At 39.7% G+C, this 22,449-nt stretch overlaps 1 protein-coding gene across 1 annotated transcript; it reads left to right on the top strand.

Moving 5' to 3' along the window:
- Positions 1-666: 666 nt before the first annotated feature.
- On the top strand, positions 667-21,289 carry CYTH3 (cytohesin 3; the record flags this gene model as incomplete). Its single annotated transcript, XM_084270837.1, has 12 exons — positions 667-783; positions 1,346-1,410; positions 1,843-1,909; positions 5,533-5,651; positions 8,690-8,770; positions 10,797-10,909; positions 11,890-12,038; positions 12,843-12,954; positions 19,734-19,810; positions 19,892-19,963; positions 20,097-20,251; positions 20,879-21,289. The coding sequence occupies 12 exons, from the start codon at positions 667-669 to the stop codon at positions 20,949-20,951; spliced, it is 1,200 nt and encodes a 399-aa protein (XP_084126963.1). The 3' UTR covers positions 20,952-21,289.
- Positions 21,290-22,449: the final 1,160 nt, after the last annotated feature.

Below are 22,449 nucleotides of genomic sequence, written 5' to 3'. Positions count from 1 at the left end.
CACTTAAATGATGTCACACGAAACATGTTTGTGATACACTGTCCTAAATAACTGATTCTGCCTGCGTATTTAAGTGTGTATCTGACTGATGGAAAGTATTTGCTGTTAAGGATAGTAGTAGTATTATGCTTACCTGCATCTGTGCTCTACAAACCAAATTAAGGGGTACTGTTAAAATTATTATCATGTCTGAAATCAGCACCAGTATTACGTATGTTGTGTACAGCTTGGGTTATTCTTTGGCTCTTTTCCCTGACATACAGTTGGTTTCTGAATCATAATTCATTTATATGAATAATTCTGTTGTGTTACTGAAATAATTGGAATGATATCATACTTGAATTTGGCAGTTTAGCCGTATCTTACCACATATTCTATGGGAAGAAGTTTTCTTTGATTATCTAGCTTTCTTTGAAAAGTAGATTTCATAGTTGATCATTCAGTAGCTTTACTTACAGAATTATAAGGCAGACTTCTACTTGGGGTTTTCATTGTGTTTTACTTTGCTGAAAATGATCCCAGCTAAAAAACCCAAAAAAATTCCCAAAAGGCCCCACACCAAAAAAATCAAGCAACCGACAGAAAACCAAAAATCCCTGAAGTTTTGTGTAAACTTACTTTTCTTAATAAGGTTTATTCAGTTTTCTACAATGAGGTATGTTGCAGATGCTAAAAAACTGTACATTTTGGTCTATTCCAGTGCCTGATGACCTGTCCCTAGAAGAAAGAGAAGAGCTTTTAAATATTCGTCGCAGGAAAAAAGAACTGATTGATGATATTGAGGTAATTGATTTATCTGTAAAGATCCTTAGAAGACTGCTTCAGTAGCTTAAGGTACAGTAAACTGCGCACTTAGGTATGAATTCCAGGTAATGGTTGGAAAAGCACATAAATGCCTGAATATTGCTGATCATGAATAGGAGTTATGCATCTTTTCTGTGCTTTCAAAAATGGTAACTTCTGTATCTGCGTGTTGCAGTGTGTGCATATGTACACATTTCATTTGTGTAATCAAGAACTCATTAAAAGCAGGTTTGCATACAGGGTAGGAATGATTGAGAAATCTGAATAAAGAAATCTTACACTGAAATTGGTAGTGGCAATTTGGTCTTGATGCTCTGACACGATTGCACACGGGTGCTCAGGTTTGTGTGTTTAACAGTTGTTCAGTTGTGGTAAAAGCTTTAAGTTAAATATCTAAGGAAGCCATAAGATACATCACTTTTCTTCAGGTGACTAGCAAATATTAGGAAATAAAACCTAATTGATCTTTATAATACATGGTAGGTGAGTTCAAAAAGCATTTCAGTAGAGGTTAACATACTGTCCTTCCTTCTTTTGGCAGAGATTGAAATTTGAAATTGCTGAGGTTATGACAGAAATTGATAATCTGACTAGCGTAGAAGAAAGGTAAGTAATGGCTAACATATGGATGTGATTCAGGAAGACCTTGGAACAGGCCTTCCAGGAACAGAAAATAAAAATAGCTTTATTGTGGTAAACAAACATTGGATCACCTTTATTCAGTCTGTTGTAAAGTCTCTAAAGCCTGACTTCATCCTGTTTGGGTGTGTCGTTTGTTTAGGTAGAGAATACACTGGACAGAGTGTAGTGGTTTAGACTGTTGGATTGATAATGGAGCAGTTCTCTGGAGCTGCCCTCACTTGCAGGAATTGAAAATAGAAACGTAATGTTCCCCCTTATAAAAAGTGAGTGTATTGTTATTGTAATAGAAAATGCAAAGTAGCCAAAATGCAAATTGAAAGAAGCTCGTTCAGTAATTGTTTTTGTAGAAGAGCAACTGATTACTGCTTGTTATTTCTTCTTTTTCTACACATGTAGCAAAACTACACAAAGAAATAAGCAAATTGCCATGGGAAGAAAGAAATTCAACATGGACCCTAAGAAGGTAGAGAACTTTTTGTTCTTTCTCTTCACTTGTCAGGAATCAAGTTCCTGCTTGTAATATGATCTATGACAAATACAGTCATTTTTCTTAAGAAAACACTTCTGATAAGTTCACAGGCCTTATTTGTGTATCCTGTAACACACTGAGCGAGGGTTAAATTGGAAACAGTCATCTAGTCATTTGCCAGTCACATGTGCTGTTTTCACTTAAACCTTTTTTGCTAATGGAGGTTATTTATCAACAGTCAGATGTGCCAGGTATTGATTGAGCTGACTCCTTTGTACTGGACAGAGGTGTGCCATGTCAAATACAGTTCTAAGAATGTTTTGATGTTTGGTTATTAATGAGGCCATAATTAATTTTTCATGTCCTCCTATTTTCATCAGAAATACCTTTAACATGTTGGATTAATTTGTTCTGATACAGACTCCTACATTGCCATATCTAAATTCTGTTTGTGGAAAGGGCATGTATGAACACTTGTGTGGTTGTACAAACACTGCACGTAGAAACTTGGTTACCAGTTGCAAGAAGCCGATCGTGCAGTTAGCCAAGAAGTGATGTCTTTGATTTCTCTGGGATGTCTCTGTTCTTAAATAATGGTTAACTTTCTGGAAGATTCAGGGTCCTGCAGGTTCTCTTTCAGACCTCCCCCAATATATTTGAAAGAGCTATTTTGTCAGGTTTGACCTTTATCCTTCACTTTTCATTTTACACCTTCCTTGCTTTGTTTCTGCCTTCTGTTGTTTCTAATTGAGATTGCATTTTGACTTTGTGGATAGTCTTCTTTAAGGTCTTTCTGGAAACTGTTTAGCATTTGTTTTCCTTTGTTAGTCCTTCACAAGTTTTCTTTCCAGTTGTATTGAATTCAGTTACATTTTGGTGGCTTCCCTGGGATGTGTCCAAGTACAGTGGTGGCTGCTGTTACTCAGGCTGGTTACAATTTACCAGAAGCACTGAAGCACTTTGAGCTATAGAATGCTTTTTAGGCTACTGACCATGTCTTTTTATTTTCCATTTTGGTGACTGTCTAACTTCAGTTCTGCAGAGGGCATAATACCCCCCAAATACCCTGATTGTTTCCTGTGGTCCTCCAGCAATTTTCACATCCCAGGCAGAGTCACAGGATGGTGTCAGATGCTTTCATTCCAATGTTAACTATTTTTTTCTTACTGTTCCTGTTGGGTGAAATGATTTCTATAAATAGATGCTGGAGCTGCATTGCTACTGTAACATAATTTAAATGTGGTAAACAGACTTACAGTAGTAATTTCTTAATAATGTCTATGAATCAGTGGTGGCCTGCAGTAGCTGCCTGCTCTGCAGCTAGATCATCTTCTTGTTTGCTGCTGCTTGAAATTACAGGCAGCTAAAATGTACGTCCCAATGTCAGGAGAATTAACTTGGGTGACTGGCAAAGGATGTTTTCCATTCATAAATGGGAGGGAAGGTGGTCCCTGGAGTTAGGAATGTGAAAGAACTGGAGTAATACGTGCACTGAATCCCCCCAAATTTTCTTCATTAAAACCAAATAACAGGTTATTTTCATGTTAGCAGGAACACAGTGATGTCAAACTAGGACAGCTGTCTTCTGGCTCCTATCAGAAAGAAAATTTGCATCAACACAAAAGATAGTGTAGGATTTGATGGGGATTTGCCTGACCTATTTTACCATTTATTCCAGACACTGGAGTTGTTGTCCCAGACAAATTCCTTTTCCTGTCTATTTGACTTCTGGTTCTTTAAAATCTCAAAAAGAAAATCCAAAAATGGGAAAACTGCATTGATTTTTGTAAGATGTTAAAGTATCTGCTTCTGTGCACAGAAATTCTAATCAGGTCCATTATCTTTTTCAGTAACTTGTACAACTTCTTGTAAACAGAGAGACCAGAATAGTTTTTACTAAGCATGACTGATCTGGTCCAGGTGTTGAGTAAGGTAATCTGCAACTGCCAATTCCCATGTTCGTTAGAAGGAAGGTTCTCTGTTGGGTGACAGAGCTGAGAAAGCTTTTTTTGAATAACCTGCAATGGGAAAAACATTGTGTTTCATAGTGAAATGCATTTTTTTGTACAAATAGTTATCAAATAAGCTTTGAAGGGATCATTTTTGAGAAAAGCATAGCTATTTCTGCCTCAAGATAAAACAGATCCATTCTTTGCAATGAAATCATGTCTGTTCTGAAGTGACTTATATTGTCAGAATCAGAATACCAGCCTGTCATTGTTATGAAGCTTTCAGATGATAAAACTGTTTTGAGAAAATTGCATTCCAGACATTTATTTAAGTTGCAAGCCTTATACCATCACAGTTTCTTTTTTTTGTTAAATTAGATCAGAAAATTACTTTTTTTTTATTGTCAGGCAGATAATAATTTAATTATAAAAAGAACAGAATCAACCAAACAGAAGGATAATTACTTGTTAAGATGTTACTGCAGGGCCTTCTCTGCTATATCAGAAAAATAATGGACGTTTTCACAGTTGTAATGAAATAAAAAAAGAAATGCATTCCATTTGCAGAAATTGAAAACCTTCTAATATTTCTGAAATTGTGAAATAATCTAGTCAGAAAGATTTAGAATAATTTATTAAGCTCGTCTGTACGTATTTACAGCCCAAGCCCTGAAGGTTTCTGACAGCTTCCATTCCTGCTCTAGTGCTGCCAAGGGCTCTGTGCCGTTGCAGGAAGAGCAGTGGCTTTCTTGGGTGCATGGTGGGGGGGAATAAGGAGCGTTATCTCTTCATGCTGTGCTGAGCGTTGGAGTAACACCCCTTCCATCCTTTACGTAATCTTCACATAACTCTTAGTCTCCTTTCTTTACCGCTTTGCAGAAAGCTCTCTGGCCATCCCTAGAGTGGGCCAGGTGTAGGGCCAGTAATGTATGGAGGCATAGGAGCCCGGGGGCTCGATCAAGTACCCCCGAGGGACAGGGTAAGACTCTCCTCCTGGCTTTGCTAAAAGCTCCATGGTAGAAGCTTGACTGGTTCATGAGCAGTCCTTTGTGGATAGTCTAGTTCAAGTCCTTTGTGAAATAGTTTATTTCCAGCACAACCAGAAGTCACCAGTAATCCCAGTGTCAGCATAAACTCTTCTAAACCGGTTCCAGTATCTTCAGCCGTGACTTCCACTGCAAGTAGTGGCTTGATGTACTGGGTTGCAGTTTGTAGATTATAACAGATGCTTTACTTTCTGTCATGGTGGTAATTAAGTAATTCCTGTGTAGCTCTTCATCGTATGATTTTACAGATGATGTCTCTGCAGACATTTATGCAGTATTGTGTTAACTCAGACATTAAATCCAAAGAGCAACTTGGAATCATTATTCACTTAATATTTGATATTTTTCTTGCTGAAGGATTCAAACTGCAACCTAGTACTTGTAGCCTTAAAAATGTGTTCCCATTTTACTCTTTAAACCAGTACTAAATACTGTGATCTAACTGAAAAACATTTGTTTACCATTTCATTAAAAAAGTAAATCTGTAGGCTAATGTAATTCTTAATGTGCTAGGTACGTGTCTGTGTCAGTGTGTTAATATCAAAAGTTATGTATTTATATAAATGCTTGTGAAAAAAAAAATCCCATAACATTCCTTTTCCTTTGGAATTGTTCTTCCTAGGGAATCCAGTTTCTGATAGAAAATGACCTCCTGCAGAACACTGCAGAAGACATTGCACAGTTCCTTTATAAAGGAGAAGGATTAAATAAAACGGTAATCGGAGATTACCTCGGTGAAAGGTAAAATAAAATCTTTGAGACTTTGTTCTTGAGTTTACAAAACATACTTGTGGGCTTTGGTGGTTACTTTCCCCTTCACAGGCTGTGTGAGAGCGGTACTCTTCTACTGAGATCTATAGAAGCTACAGTGGGATGTAAAACTACTTTGGGATTGCAAGAGGGTTTTTTCCTGTTAGGGTGGTGGTCTTTTTAACTGGGTATGTTGCAGGAGAATACTAATTTCATTGCAACTTACTATTTTGAGAAAATATCCTTAAATCTGGCTACAGTGCAGAATTCAATCCCAGGAGGTTTTGAAATCTCTTGAGACTTGTATTGAAACAGTTCTGGTAACTCTTGATCCTGTGCCCAGGCAAGGAGTGATTTACAATCGCTAATAATTGGAGAGTAAAGAATTTGCTTATTAAAATGGGTAGTTCCTGGGACATTAGCTACAAGCAGGTTTCGGGGTTGTTGTTTTCCCTGCACACAGACTTGCCATTACCATGTGGGTGTCTCATAGGGCAGCCACACCGTATCTTTATCAGTCCTAGTACAATAAACATGCAACGTGTGTATTTATGCATACTCTTGCAAAACACAATCAAAATGCAAATGACTTCCATTGCTGTACAACCCAGGAATTGATTTTGAAAAAGGCAGCAGAAGGAGACCGAAGGGAAGAGTGGGTTGGAGTAGGTGTCTCTGCATGCTTGCACATGTTCCAGCTCAGGTGCTGGTTGTGGAGGTTTGGAAGTTGACTCATGTAGGATATGCTACTGTAGTGATGTGTTCTGGCAAATCCCTTTTGAGGCACCCGTAATCTGTTTACAGCATCAACAGCTTAGGTTGTGCTCAGCAATTTCCTCCTGACTTCAACAGCTCTAGTGAAAATTTGTACTGAAATATGTCTATTTTGAAAGGAGATCTTTGCTGTGAAGTTTCTGTACAGTGTGTGTAGACACTCCAACAGTTTGTACACAACATCATGTTGTTTCTCTTGAATATTTGGACAATCAGTATTACAAGATCGCATATAAATTAATGTCTGTAATTGCAAAACTGTAACAAAGCTTGTATAAAGCAGCTTGTGTTTGTTTTGAGAGCTGCCTTCTACCTTGGTATTGTCTATGCAATGCCTACAGTTTTTCTAGCCCTGCTCCCACAACCCCTGCACTCCTGCAGAAAGGTCTTGGCAGTATGTCCAGGCCCACTGGAGTCATCAACAATATTTCTTTGACTGTTTATGGGCTCACATTCAAAATGCAAAAATGTATTTCTCATTCTTTTGCATCCCTCGCAGGGCTGCTGCTGGGCAGCACAGTGGGGTAAGCTGAAAACACAGGGCAACCTTTCTCTCAGTGGGTATACAGATAAATAGGCATATAGATAAATAGGTATATAGATAAATAGTTCAGTTTTCTTCTGAACTTTATGTGCAGGCAAACGTAGTGGTCATACCAAATAGCAAATTTGATCAAGAAAATGGATACGAATCTATCAACTGGATAATAAAATCTTAGGAGACGTGAACAATATTTTGCCACAGGGCAGCAGCAGCCTGTTGAAGTAAAAAAAGAAATATAAAATTATTTTTTGCTTCAGAAGGAGCTTTTCTAATTCAATATGTCCAGTCAGTCTACTTGATTTTTTTTTCTTGCTTGTTTCTTCATTTATGATATATTGTTAACACAGCAATGGGAAAGCAAGTTATATTTCTGTCTCTCTTACATAAGTTAGAAGAAGGGGTGGAGATGAAGAGATTACAGCTGATTTTCAGGAATGTGTGTGGAAATTTCAGGGTAGTCATGTCTGGAATGAGGAATTGTTTCATCATGCTCCTTTGAAATGAAACAGTAGTTTCCTGTAATCCTAATAATATTAACATTACTGTGAAAACCAGGTGTTAAGCCTTTAGTTCTGGGATAAAATAAAATGTGACAACTGAGGTGATCATAAGCTTTGGGTTTTTGACTGCCTCAGAAACAGCCTGTTAAGTGTTTTGTGCTATGCAAATGGCTGTGCATATTATAGATGAGTTTTTGTTGGGTTACGTACATATCTTTTATCAAGGCATCTGGAGTCTGAGGACATTCTCTTTCACTTTGCCACTCCCTCTTGGGGGCCCATCATGAATTACTTCTGCATTCTAGCTAAATATAGCTGAAGACACGACCAGGATTGTCAACAGAATGAAGTATTTGTATAACATTCTGCCATACAGAGATAGATTTTAAATAATTGACTTCTGCAGTGTTACAGTACTTAGCAAAATGAAAAAAGGGAATGGTAAAATGGAGTGAGCTGATACCTAATGATGTGTAGTAAATAAGGGATGAATCACATCCTATAAAATATTTAAGACTTATTTATATGTGGGTAAGGGTTTTTTTTCCCCCCTTTTTTTTTTTTTTTAAGCAGCTTCCTAGACCTTTCATTATATTTGGCTCGTGGCTTTGGAGCTGTATCCAGCACGAGTATCACTAGTCTTCAGTATGAACCTAGAAGAGCAGAAACTTAAAGTATAAGGCTAATATTTGTTCTGAGTTACTGCAGCTTTGTGTACATACGAGGAAAATCAATATTTGGCTTAGAGTTACAAAGTGCCCCCATTGAGTGCTCTCTTTTATCATACTATCCTGCCACTTTATTTCCCTGTGCTGGGAAGTAGTCAGCAGTTGGATTGTACGTTACTAAATTTGATGAGACTTGCTTCGTTTTGGTGGACACAGTTGATGTGTTTTTCTGTGAGGAATATGGGGATGTCCTCATGAACACGTGGTTCATTTGAAGGTCTTTACTTGTGAGCCTTACGGGTCAGCCTGACTGCACGGTTGGTCAGTAATACAGCAGCTAATTCTTGGTGGGTGCACACCTTTCTGGTTTTGGGTGGAGGCTGATACGCAACATTCTGTCTTGGTGATGTGTTTAAATCACACCCTGAGGATTATAAACCTTTACACTTCTGATGCATAAACTCAGCCAGAGTGCAGTCTGGATTCTGTAAGCCTTTCAAGTTCAGAGTTGTAATCGTCTGTTTCTGGTTTTGTCTTCTGCAGAGATGAATTTAATATTAAAGTTCTTCAGGCTTTTGTTGAACTCCATGAGTTCGCTGATCTCAATCTTGTACAAGCCTTACGGTGAGTAAAGTCTCTCTCTTTTTTTGACCTGAGCTGCTTTTGTTGAGTTGCATGTTCATCTGAGTCACTGTGTTATTTGTCAGAAAGCTCAGCACAATTACATGCGTTACTGTGCAAGTTAGCAGAGACAGCTCTGGTTTAACCCTTCCAGCTGGCTGTGTGTGTGCTGCCTGTGAAGGGGAAAGCTTTTCTTTCAGACACAAATATCTGAAACCTAGCCGCAGCTCCTGTGTGCCTGCCACGTGGGGACAGTTGAAGATCTGTTTTATATCTTAGCACAGTGATAGGTAAAACCCAAACAAACCCCTAGCCCAAGCAGATAAATGCTTTTCTTTGTTGCCATCTTCCTTCTCCTGTCCTTCCACCCTAACTTGCTCTCCTCTGGGCAGGGAAGGGGGAATCCCGATGACCATAATCATTGATTATGTTTGATTACAAAGAGATAAACTTTGGAACAAGTAGTTTCCTTTTACTTCCCTCAGAGCTTCCCAGCTGTCACCTGAAAGAAAGTGTAATATCTTACTATACTTTTTCCCCCTTGCTGAGAGGACAGTTCACTTGATTCCTCTGGGATGCCAGCATACATTGACCTTGTTAAGTCCCTTCTCACCTTGGTGGAAATTCGTAATAGACTGAGCAAATTAGGTTGATATAGATAGTTCTGCCAGTTTGGTTGCCACAAGTGACTCCCTCCTGACACCAGATAAACTGAAATGTCTGTGTGCTCTTTGTCTCTGGTGCAGTGCCTTGTGATGTGAAGTCAGAACAGCTTTACTATGGTTGAGTGATGTGGTGATGATAACTTGAGCTGCCTGAGGCTTAAGCTAAGGAAGCCTTTTCTCTGGCTGCTGAAGCTTGTCTGGGAGGCTTCATATTCCTATCTCCTTTACCACATTTAATGTTAGGTTTGACTTTATTCTTTCTTAGCAGCTGCTACTATTAAATGTTTGTATTTTGGTAGCTTACAAAATTCGTGATCTGAGTTGGAACCTTACATGAGGTGAGTAGAAGGTACTGTACAGAGCTGACAAGCTAAAGATGGCCTGTTCTAAAGTAAAAACTGATGAAAACAGGAAAAAATGGTTATTACATTGGCACCCAGTGTACAGGGAATATCAAGAACTTTTTGCATGGCAGAGCATGTAACTTTGCTGGTTCAGATCCTGGTTTAATTTAGATATTTCTTTTGCTAAGAGAAGAATAAGTGATTAGATTGTAGGAGCTTTTTTTTGTGCCACAGTATGCCAAAATTCAATTAAAATAAAGACTTACATCCTGTATGCATTCCAGTGTACCTCTGTGTAGAAGTAGTAAGTTATGGGTGTAAAAACTGTTTCAGTTTGGTGCTGAGCAGGAGCACAGCCCTCCTGCATGTATTACAAAATTATTGAGGTGGTATCGTGAGGCTTTAAGATCTGGGTCAGATTCCCATAGGGCAAATTTACGCTACACAGGCAGCACCGCGCCAAGCGCTGGGGTTTTCTCTTGCTGGTGTTACTGGGGTTTTTAAACGCTTATGATGAGTTCAAATGAAGATGTTTGGTGATTTTGTATTTCTTGCTTCTCTCCTCTACCAGAAATACTTAATGTAATATGTCTTTTTACATTGTAATTCAAGTCTAGCTGAGTGTTTGTCGCATTTAGTAGTCAGGGAACCCAGGTATGATGGAACTCTTTGTTTTCCCATAGCATTCTCATGGCTAAAATGGGATGCATACAGAAATTTGTTTACCAGTCTGGAAATGGGAGAGAGTCTCAGAATATGACCTGCCATATTATCTTGCCTGATAGCATGCAGTGTTGCTGGCTGAATTACTGGGCTAGCCATCTGTGCATGTTGCTTTATAATAGCTCCTGACTTGCGTGTCGAGAGATGGAGAACATATTTCTAGGACATTTTTATAGACATTACTGATTTTTTTTGTTTGTTTGGTTTTGTGTTTGATTTTTTTTTTCCCTGATTAGTAATATATGCATGATACATAAATAAGGGTATGAGTCTAACAACTATTATTCCCTTCTGTAGGCAGTTTCTATGGAGCTTCAGACTCCCAGGAGAGGCTCAAAAAATTGATCGTATGATGGAAGCTTTTGCTTCACGTTATTGCCTTTGCAACCCAGGAGTCTTCCAGTCTACAGGTTAGTCACAGAAAACAATAGAAGTTCTTAAGTGTGTGTACGTATATTTGGATCATAAATGTTGTTCTACATCTGATGCAAGGAGATGGTGGCCCATTTTGAAGTTCAGAATAAAATAATAACATAAAATGAGAAAATTCTGAGGACTAAGAAAATGTAATTGTCTCATCCTGCGCTCTGTTTCCAGGAAGTGCAAGCGTCTGGTCAGAATGCATTTCCATTATTAAAACCTAAATATTAATACATATCTAAGCCAACTAAAGTATAAAGCACGCTTTAGAAATGTCACCAAAGATTTTGGCTGGGAATTAGAAAAGCAAGATTCTTGGGGGCTTAAAGGCAGAAGAGACCAATAGGTTGGGAGGACTTTATGCCTGATAATCTCTGTATCAAGACCACCTGTATGTGGCTATAGTATATTCTCTAGAAAGTCATCCATCTTTGTTATGAGGACTGTATCCTTTATCAGTCTGTTCAGCAATAGTTTATCTCAGCTTTCCATGGAATTACTTGGTTTAGAGTTGCTCAAGTCATAAACGGTAGTCTAACTTTGCACCAAATGCCCTAGCATTCTGATGTCCTTGGACTGTTGAGTTTTATGAACACATACAACTTGCTGTTACTCACTTGGTTTGAGAAACAAATAGACTAGGAAAAGGTTAATGCAAAGCAGGTCTGCAGCAGCTAGAGAGGAAGAGGAAGATACTCACTGAAAACAAAATGCTGAGGATGCAAACACATTTTTCCTCTGAGTTGCAGATAGTTTTCCATCCTGCTTTGTCTTGCACTTGAATTTTGGGAGAATTGGCTATAATTATAACCATACCAACAGTTTAAAGAAAGATTGAAGACTTTGCTTTCAGGATTTTTTGACTACCTCTTTCTATTTATTTACCAGTCAGGATGAGCTGTTTATCTTCATTTACAGGTCTGTGCCACAACACACAGAAAGAGAAATGATTTTTCAAATCTTATTTCAGATACCTGCTATGTGCTCTCATTTGCAATCATTATGTTAAATACCAGTCTGCACAACCACAATGTAAGAGATAAACCAACAGTGGAGAGGTTTATTTCTATGAATCGTGGAATTAATGAAGGTGGAGACCTTCCAGAGGAATTACTACGGGTAAGTGAGACTGTGTAAGACAAGGCATTGCTGTATGTTTTAGTAGGACACTTGGAAGAGCATACAACAGTTCTCAGGCAAATTTGTCAAGGGAAATTAAGAACAACATCTGCTAGTGTGCACAACAATTTGAGTAGCTGAATGAAGCATTTTGTGAAACTCTCAGCTGCTGAATATAGTTCTCCTTATAGTAAGTCTTTGGATGAGGAGAGGAGATTCCAGAGAAACAACTCTGTACCTCTCTCAGTAGTTTGCTGATGACAAAATTGTTGTGAAATTGACTTCTTACGAAAAAGTAGTGTTTCTGGGTAAGTCAAAGAAAGCCAGGAAAAACCCAGTAAAAATCATTGTCTCATTATTGCCTCTCATTCCTTTCCATGTGTCTTGTGGAGCTTCCTCCTGTCCCTTGAGATATCAGTAAAAATATATATTTCTCTATAAAACACTGTGATGGTCTAAACCATCTCCTGGTACCCCAAATTCATGTGGCAAAACTTGTACTAAATGAGACCTGAAGCCGTAAGCTTGGAGCTACTGAATGCTAAAGTTAAAGAAAAAACATCTTTCTTAGGAGTCCTTATAAAATCTGTAAAAAGAGATGCTGGTTTATAGATTAATTATTTTAAAATCAAACTTAATCAAAGTAGTTAACAAAGATTGAGAAGAGATGCCCCAGAATTTTATGGACAGTATTTCCTATGCTTTTTATATAAACAGTCCAAGAAGCAGTAAGATGTCCTGGTTGCACTTTGTTAGACATTTATTAATGAGGTCTTTTTCATCTTTTTTTTTTTATTCTTCTAGAATTTATATGAAAGTATTAAGAATGAGCCGTTTAAAATTCCAGAGGATGATGGAAATGATCTAACGCATACATTTTTTAATCCAGATAGAGAAGGTTGGCTGCTGAAATTAGGTTAGTTATAAGGGCAGTTTTGCTGCTATATGTTTGTTTGTTGTTAGCATGTTTGCTGCTTCTGTGTCTTTAATCTGCTTTCTTGTGAAGGTAATAGGATTAACTTTTGTGCTTTAAAATGTTTGAACAGAATATAAGTAACTCCTTCCCAGCTGAAGGTTGTTACTTCTTATTTTACGCATCCAAATTAGCAATCTTGTTTCAAACGTTGGAGTTTTATTTTTGATATATGAGAAATAAAAACTCCTCGACAAAAGGAAACGCTGTATGGTATTTACCACATGCTGTGACTGATAAACAACAACTAAGTCTCCATAAGGTCGTTTCAGAAAACTGTGTGATATTTCCACTCAGTTTTCTGTGTACAGAGAAAGGATTTCTCTTCAAGTAGTTATTTTTGTGTGTCTTTATTTTTCCATATTATTTGTGAGTTTCTCTTGGTTTGGTTTTGGCTATGATTTTTTAATGAGTGGTTTAAATGTGCCTTCTTGTTTTCCTTATGGCCTATGACCTATCACCTTTCTGTTCTGTGACTGGCTGTCTCTGCTTATTCTGCATTAGGAGGTACGTATCTGATTGCTTTCCAGTCCCCTCTTCTTCAGTTGCTCATTCTTTTCTTTTCTTCCTCCTTCCTCCTGTTTTGTTTTTTTTCTTTTCTTTTTCAATCAAATTTATTGTAGCATTTTGCTTTTTCACTCAGTGTCACTACTAACAGTACATCAGTGGTACTCTGAAAGACTGGCATGTCGGTGTCTAGAGCACATGCAGGTTTCTTCTGCAAAAGAAGGTGTTTACATGTACAGCAGAACAATAAAGATGACTCTTCAGCACACTTCTCTTATTCATTGAAGAACATAACAAGGGAAAAATAATTTCTACAGAGGGAAAACAACATCCTACTCTTGTAATGAAATTCCACAGTGGTTTTGTTACTTGTACATCAATTAGATTGTTGAAAGATTGATGACATTTGAACTATGCATCTGTAAAAGCTTTCTTTCTCCTGCATATTTTCTTTTGTAGGTAGCGTATTTAGCTTAAGAGGATCTTAAATGAGCACCAAATGTAGGGTTGTGGAAAGGTGTGCTAATTTGTGGTCTCCCAAGTTAACTGCACTGCAAGAAACACATATTTACAGACTTTTAAAGCTGGTGGGATCCACTCTTTCACTTGGGCTTAGGGATATTTTTTTTCCTATATAGGGGACCCTGAAATTTTATCTTAAAATTTCTTTTCCAGTGAAATAAACCTCTTTATATAAACACCACCACACACTCCAGCAGAGCCAGTTGTTGGCCACTACAGTGTGTAACTGCTTGTTAGAGCAGAAGGAACTTTGCACTGGAGAGTGGTGACTGAAGTGTGACAAGGAGTGTGTACTGGGGGGATGCGCATGGAGGAGGGGGTGCTGTAAGCAGAGGCTGGTTAGAGCCATGGGCCTGATCTGCTGATTGCACCTGGGAATTAGTGGTCGTGATAGATGCTATAAAGCTCTTTGTCTACTGACAAGAAAGCAAAGCTCTTGTTTTTTGACGCGTTGGCTCCGCTGGCACCATTTCAGAGAGAACTTTGCAGCTTTTCTCCATTTTTGTGGCATGAAGCAATAGCTATCTCAACAGAAGAGGCTTTCAGGATGATGTAGGTAAAAGGTGCTCTCTGGAGAAGAGGTTGGGTGTAAGCCCACACTGAGCACGTTTCTGCCATCAGTGTGCTCGCACGTGCTGTGAGTGCAAGCAAGGGTGTGTGTGCGAAGGGGAGTGACAATATCCCTTGTGGGAGGAGCTGTCGGTAAAGGACAGAGAAGAGATCTAATTAAAAAAGAGAGGAACAAAGTAATTGAAGAGAAAAGGTGACTGAAGGTCAGTGAGAGCTGCCAGGAATTTCTGCACCATCCAACTCTGACCCTGGCACGAGGTCAATAAAACCGTCTTTTGGTGACGTACGGTGCAGATGAGCGTGTGCAGAAAACCCAGGAGTAAAAAGCCACGTGAGATGGAAGGGTGTTGTACGTAACACTCCCAGGGTGGGAGGGTTATTTGAATAAAGAAATGAAACATGTCCAGAAGCCTGTGGTGAATCAGGCTGTAAAATGCATGAAGCTGCACTTCCTTGAAAGTCCATGTTGTTTTCAGCAGACACAGACTGGAACAGACAAACAGGCTCTGCTGGTGTAGATGCATTGACCAGAAATAAACCTGGCAATCTCTGTTTATTTTCATTCTTTCTTCCTTCTCCCTTGCATTTCCTATTTGCTAGGAGGTTTAATCTCCCTGTTGAGAGTGCTCTCTCAATCCACACTGTTTGCGTTTTTACAGCCCTTTCTGTTGGAAAAACACTCCTTGTGAAATGGGAAGTGTTTCCCTCAGTTCTGGAAGATGCTGGTATTGTTGAAATGCAAAGGAGACTAATCCTGCATTAGAGCTTGTGCTCCATTGTGATAATACTTAAAGCCTAAACCAGAAAGTTTTGTGTAAAGCTATCAACATAGGTAAGCCAAGCCCCAAACCCTGAGGATATCAAGACAAGTGTTTTGTACTTGGTATTGCTTACCTTCTATCTACTTGCGACCCTCTTTTTAGTATTCCAGCTCACTGTATTGAGATCTTCTGGGGAAGAGATGGCTATTGTAAACCTTTCCTATGTTACAAAACTCACCTGTCCTAAAGAGCAGCCACAGTCTCTAGCCTGGCACTGGGTTTTAGAAAACTGGGAGGGTGCAAAATACTCCTGGAGATTTTGCAGCTCTGAATTTTTCAGAGATGACTTTGTGTAAGTCCAAGTGGCAAACCTGGCAGCTGGACAGCAGTTCTGGTTTTATCTATCCAGACTCAGCTGGTGCCTTTATATAGACATCTTAATCATGGTGAACCTGAATTATCATTCAGTTCTGCATCGTTTGAAGCCTGGTGTAATGAAAATTAATGTTAAAACCTGAAAGCTGCCTAACGCTAATGAACCCTCACTTAGAGCAGCTTGGGGCATTATGAGCTTTTAGATTTTTCTATCTTGTAATTATTAGAGGTGTGGGTACCATGAAATTTTCAGCCATCCATTTTAAGGTATTTTGAAACTGCTGTCTGTGCTCTCCATCCTAACACCCAAATTACAGTCAGTTTGCACAGGGAGGCGTTTCCTTGCCTAAGCCAGCTTGGTTTGCGTAATATTTTATTCTAGTCAAAGGGAAACTGTGACATTATTCCACCAAACTGGAGAGGAAATGATTCAAATCAAATACATGATCATGTTGTGTTGGGATTTTTTCTTCCCATCAGGCAGTTACTGAGAACTTGGGGATTGTCCAAATGCTTCACATCCGGGCCTGTCCCACCACTGGTGCTCATTCCAGAGGATCTGTCCTTGAGAGGATGTCCTTTCTCTTCCCTAATCCTGGGCGAGAAAATAGCGGTGCTTGGTCAGGAAACCTGCCTGGCTGTCGTGGCAGCTGATGCTCTTCTAGGTTGAGGCAGTTAACATTGGGGTCGAGGTAAACTTCTTTTTGAAAGAAACCCAAACTTTGATCCAATCATCTGGGTAACTGGACAATTTCTTAGTCCGTTACACCCGGTAGTATCTAAATGGACTGAGAAGTAAAGATGATTCTTGTTGCGTGTGTGTCTCTCTTTCCCCTCTAAAATTTTATACAAAGGTGATGAAGTTTTGGGGAGAGTTTCCTAACTTTAGATATTTCAGTCTCAAGGCCTTTTTAAATCTTTGAAATTGCTGTTTCCTAAGTTGTTCCAGTTGTTTTTCCCATTAGTACCAGTGGTTTCTTTTACCTTGTTCTCTAGTTCATACTTTGGTCAGACCTTAAAAAAAACCCAAACCCCAAACTTGCTTTGGGTGACAGAGGCAAAGAGGGTTTCAATTCATCCTCCTGTACGTTTTTCCCTGTTTTGATCTTTTTTCTGTAGTTGCCTTAGATTTCAACCTACAGGACATCCTGCTGTCTTATTTTGTTGTTTAAGATGACTTTGCATTTTAATTAATCAGACTGTTGGGGAGTATGTCACTTCCAGCTCTCCATTTCTGTAAAGCAGGCTATTAATCCATAAACATTTTCTGGATCCTCTTGTGCTAACTAAATTCTTTCCAGTTTTAATCTTTAAAATGCTGGGAGCTGGCTTAAGGAATGAAGAACAGCTGCTTAGCCTACCTAGCTGCCACTTCTCAGAAGAGTAGAGTAACTTGTCCCTGTATGGAGCAGGGTCTTGGGGTCTGTCTCCACAACTAATGGAAGCTGTAACCTGTCAAGCTACTGGCTGTTTTAGGGAGAAGGAGCAGCAAGGGGGATGTTGTCAGGGATACGTGATCTTCTTTCTGGCTTCAACATCAGTTCTATCCTGGAGCTGTGAAATGTTTCGTGACAAAGCTTTGTCAGAGCTGCAGCATGATTACAGAAAGTTTCAGTTTGAGAAATCTTGTTTTCCAAAGAAAGGGGATGTTGTCGGGGAAAAACTTGGGCTGTCATTTACTATTCAACCCTTCTTGTTGGTCCTGGAGCTCCGTTTTAAGCCTGTTGTTTCTTTTAAATGCATGGGACTGGCTCAGTGTTTTGGTGTTGTGCTTTGACATGGTATGCCAGTTTGAGAAACATCTTGGTTGAATTTAAGCTGCCTCTGTGATGGTAACCTGTTTGCCTCTTTGGTTTGTGCTCTCTCCTGCTGAATTGTTTCTCTGCTACAATCACAGAATCACAGGGGTTGGAAGGGACCTCGAGAGCTCATCGGGTCCGACCCCCTGCCAAAGCAGCTCCCTAGGACAGGGCACAGACAGGTGTCCCGATGGGTCTGGAATATCTCCAGAGATGGCAGGCCGTGGCGTTCCATGCCAGCTGGTGTTACCTCCTAGCATGAAGAGTGTGGTGATGGTTTTGTGCTATAAAAGTGTTCAAGAGCATTAACCCCTTAACCTTAGGGAGCAAAAGGGCACTTAAACCACAGCAACAAACACTGGGTTGTATGGAAAAAGTGCACGGCGAGAGCGAGGACTGTCCTGGCAGTCAGCTTGACTCAGCTGCTGCTTAGTCATTGATCTGGAAATGAGTCAAGGTAGCGTTCATCAGCTTTCAGTTCCTAGCCCAGATACTCCCTGATACTTGAACCAGCTCTTAGTCAAGGGAATGGGAATTTCTCTGTTACGTGCCAGGTTGAATGTTGCTACAATGCTTTATTTAAGGATCTGTCACAGTGGTTGCACTAAAATGCCACCAGTTCTTCCCTCACTGTCTCCAGTTCACTCAACCATTCATTCTGTCACGGCTTCTGCATCTTGCACTATTTTGCCTTCTCTTATTTCACCGCACCTGCTTGCAGATTATATCTTTCTTAAGATGTGTGTGCTTGTAGTGGAAACATGAAGTTTGAGTGCTTTGAGCATTGCAGTGTGTTAGTGCTGGGTTACTGCATAGGTCGTGATACTGAGCAGGAGGAGGGTACAACTCGCAACGTACTCAGTCTGCGGTGCAACACGTAGTGAGCTGGTACCACAACATTTCATCGTATTCCTAGAATTGTTCTTTAACTTAATGCAATTTGGATTTCTTCATTAAACAAAACCCAGCTCTCTCAAGTAGAACCAAACATTCAGAAACTGTGCACGGGGATTAACTTGGATTAAGTTTGGGGTCTTGTGTGTATTACTGGTACTCTTCTATGCACGAGTGTTCAGTGGCAAGATGAACTATTTTGAGATGTTGGGTTAATGAGATCAAATCGCTGCTGAATGGATGATGCACAGGTAGTGACATAATCCCAAAGTCAGATAACTATGGTGGAACTCAGCCCATATATTCATAATACGTGATTGCTTTATCTGCAATTGTCTTTCCTGGAAATGAGTTTTAAAAATAATTAATTGTGGAATGCTAGACGTGTTTTAAAGTAGCTGCCAACAGGAAACGAGCTGAAAGGGCTGAGACAATAACGTGTGTCTCTAAACTGTTCCCTACAGTGTGATGTGAGCAGGCGTAGGGAAGAGGAGCTCAGTGGCTGCTGTTGTCTGAACTGCTGATGCAGGAGCAGAGTGGCATTTGTGGAGCAGTAGCTGTTTCTTCTGCCCAGTGTTATCAGTGATATATTAACCCATCAAGAGACAATGTTTTTAAAATACTAAATGATAAAAAGTAACTAAAAATGGTAGGATTTACCTAGGATTTATTCCTGATTGATGAGACATTGTATTTGCTCTGCTAATAATACTTACAATCCTTCTATGCACTTGATGTTAAATCTGAAATTAGAGATTGGTTCTTAATTACACGTGTGCTCACGAGTGGAGTGAAAGCAGGGTGATGAAATGCCCTTAATTTTACTGATGGGACCCTCTCCTTGTACAAGACAGGCTGTGGAGAGGGTCAGTCCTGTTGCTGGAACCCAGTTACTGGTTTTCCTGGCGACTGGCCTCCTTTTGCTGTAATAGCACAGGCTGTGGCTGAGGGCTCTGTGTGTTCGGTGCAGCCCACAGCTGAGGTGGCACGGGCAGGGGGAGCAGGTCTGACTGCAAAGCTGTCATTCTCTGTAAGAGAGCAGACATCAGCAACTTCAGAGTTTACAGTTTTTGGGGCTGCAACACCATAGTTAGTGCTGTCTTGGGAGTTTGGTCTTAGTACAGGAGTTAGGGTTATATGTTCCTTTACCCTCAGCCTATCTGTGCCTGATCCATTTATGCTTAAGGAACTAAACCATGTTTTGAGAAGCAACAAAACCTAAATTACTTTCACAACCATTGATGAAGCCTTGACAGCAACACATGTTTAATTCAGCCTTCCCTTTTGGTTGTAGGGGGAAGAGTGAAAACGTGGAAAAGGAGGTGGTTTATTCTGACTGATAATTGCCTGTATTACTTTGAGTACACAACAGTGAGTATATGTTACAGTGGTCTTTCTTTGTAATGAAGATATTTAAGTGGCTCATAATGTGGTATTTTCCTCATTTTTCAGGACAAAGAACCCAGAGGAATTATTCCATTAGAAAATCTGAGCATCAGAGAAGTTGAAGACCCCAGAAAACCAGTAAGATATTTCACAATGTTTTTTTTAAAATGAAGACAAGTAAAGCATATAGGAATGAGATGTAGCGTTAAAGGAAGCGGTTTGTCAGTTGTGTTTTGGTTTTGAAGTTTATTTCTTCATTTCTCCCCTCCAGAACTGCTTTGAGCTCTATAACCCCAGTCATAAAGGTCAAGTAATTAAAGCATGTAAAACTGAAGCTGATGGTAGAGTGGTGGAAGGCAACCATGTCGTGTACAGAATATCTGCTCCCACGCCAGAAGAGAAGGAAGAATGGATTAAATCTATCAAGTGAGTTTAAAGCCTGAAGTGTCTTTCAGAAAGGAAGTGTAAGCTCTTTTCAGAGCAAGATACTGAGAGAATTTGTATTCCAACTTGTCTGAAGAATTCTGATGTGGCAATGCCCTCCAGGATTAATGACAAGCTACATGGGGTTGATGGATCAAGACACAAGTCTGCTGTTACTGTCTGGTCCTAAGGAAACAGTGCTACTAACTCAAGTGGGGAAAATTGGGAATTTTGTCTTTTAAAGCAAATGTAAAGCCTTGTGTGAATCATCTTTAACCCTGATTTTATTAGACTCTTCACCTCATAATTAACTTTGGTGACATCTATCTTAAGCATGCTCACAGTGCAGCTTTAAACTTCCAGAACTTGACTTTATCTTGCAAGGTTTATAAAGCAGACCCACACTTAAAGAAACAAGTAATGGTCAAGATGAAGGTGTGAAGTCTTTTAACAAATCACAGCTGAATAATCTGTTTTTCCAGTGAAATATTTGTGATAGTCAGAAGTCAAACCTCCATTATCTTCCAGAGAGTGTGGAGTGATCCACAGGGAAGAGAGAACAAAACAGTTTTTTAGTTTGTTGAACCAGAGATTTATTAAACAAACTGATTGCTTTTTTTCCTCTTCTAGAGCAAGTATCAGCAGGGATCCCTTTTATGATATGCTGGCAACAAGGAAACGAAGAATTGCAAATAAGAAATAGAACGTGGATCAGCAGCTTGTGTACCTGCACCAGCCTAGAAATGAACATACAGTTGAGTGACAATGTAAAAATTGGACAAACTAAATGAAGACAAAGCCTGTAAATTATATATATATATATATATATATACACACTTTACTACAACACAAGAACTTGACGAAACCTTTCAGGGTAAATAGTTGTTGGCGTATAGTTTGGAGCAACCATCAAATCCCAGAGGATGGTTATATTGGAACTTAATTCAACTGAAAATGTGGAAGCCTTGTTTTCACTTAGGTTAGTGAGAGCTCCAGTTGACTTGGGTTGGGAGGGAAGGAATTCGAGGCCAACAGTAAAATGTCCCATATATTCACCTGTTGTTTTCCATTTCCCATCAAAGGAGTGGTTCCAAGACTCCCATCTCTCAAACGTGCAGCACCAAAAGTGGAGTACAGCCTGATTTAGCACCTAACTTTTCTGTAAGCAGAAACCCCGCAGTCCCAGTATGGGTTTTCCAGTCTTGCATGTTTCCCAGTAGCAGAACAGCTGAGTGAAGCTTCTGTTCAGGGTGAGCTCTCCTACCTTTCCAGAAATAGCTTTTTTTCAGAAACGCTGCTCAGGAGTAGACTGGCAGCTACGTAGTTAACTAGTTGTGCCAGAGGGTTTGGTTGATGTGCACTGAGATATTTGCAGGTCCCAACAGCAAAGCTTTGAGCCTGTAACCATGACACTAAGGACAGATATGATTTGATACTTGCCATTAGGCCAAAACTCATTCCTGTCTGCTCATACGGTCACAATAAGCAGCCGGGTGTAATGACTGGTTTAACCTGCGTTATATATAGTAACATCCTTCTTACGTTTTAGATAGGTTGTAGTTTAATTAACACTAAGTTACTACTAAAGGAGTAAGATGACAGGGCTTGCATGAGTCTAGGAGTTGCATGTGAAAACTCCCCCAAATAATTACATACGTGTTGGATGATTGTAAAGGGAAACACCAGGGAGGTGAAGTCTTTCTGTAAGACATGGCCCGAGCCAGTTCAGCATGCAGGACACGTTCTGTGTCACTGACAGACTTAGGACATGCAGAGAAGTTCAGTATTTCCATTGCAGGTGATTTTTCAGATCTGTTCTTCAGCAGTTCGAATGGAGAACCTGAATAGACATCCTTATTTTCCCTTAAGTCTCACACAAGCATTACCTACTGCAACTGAACTCCCCCACAGGCACTTTTTTCTCTGTTTGGGGGTGTTAACTGCGTGTATATGTGTGTTTGGTTTGATTTGGTTTTTTGATTTGTGGAAGACCTTTCTGTGGTCCCACTGAGATTCTGTCAGTAACTACTAGAACAGGTTTTGCTACACCACTTTTCTGTTGCTCACACACGTACCGTTCTTAAGGTAAAGCCCCTACATCCAGAATGGGGGAGGAAAAGGGGTTTTTTGGACCCTCCTGCTTCTGTCTACTCAGTTTTTCACAAACTTGTTGAACCTGAGCCGTGCGTACTGTGCCAATG

Source organism: Gallinula chloropus, assembly GCF_964237585.1.
Source record: "Gallinula chloropus genome assembly, chromosome: 15".
Taxonomy (NCBI): Eukaryota; Metazoa; Chordata; class Aves; order Gruiformes; family Rallidae; genus Gallinula; species Gallinula chloropus.
This window is presented reverse-complemented; position numbering and strand designations above follow the sequence as displayed.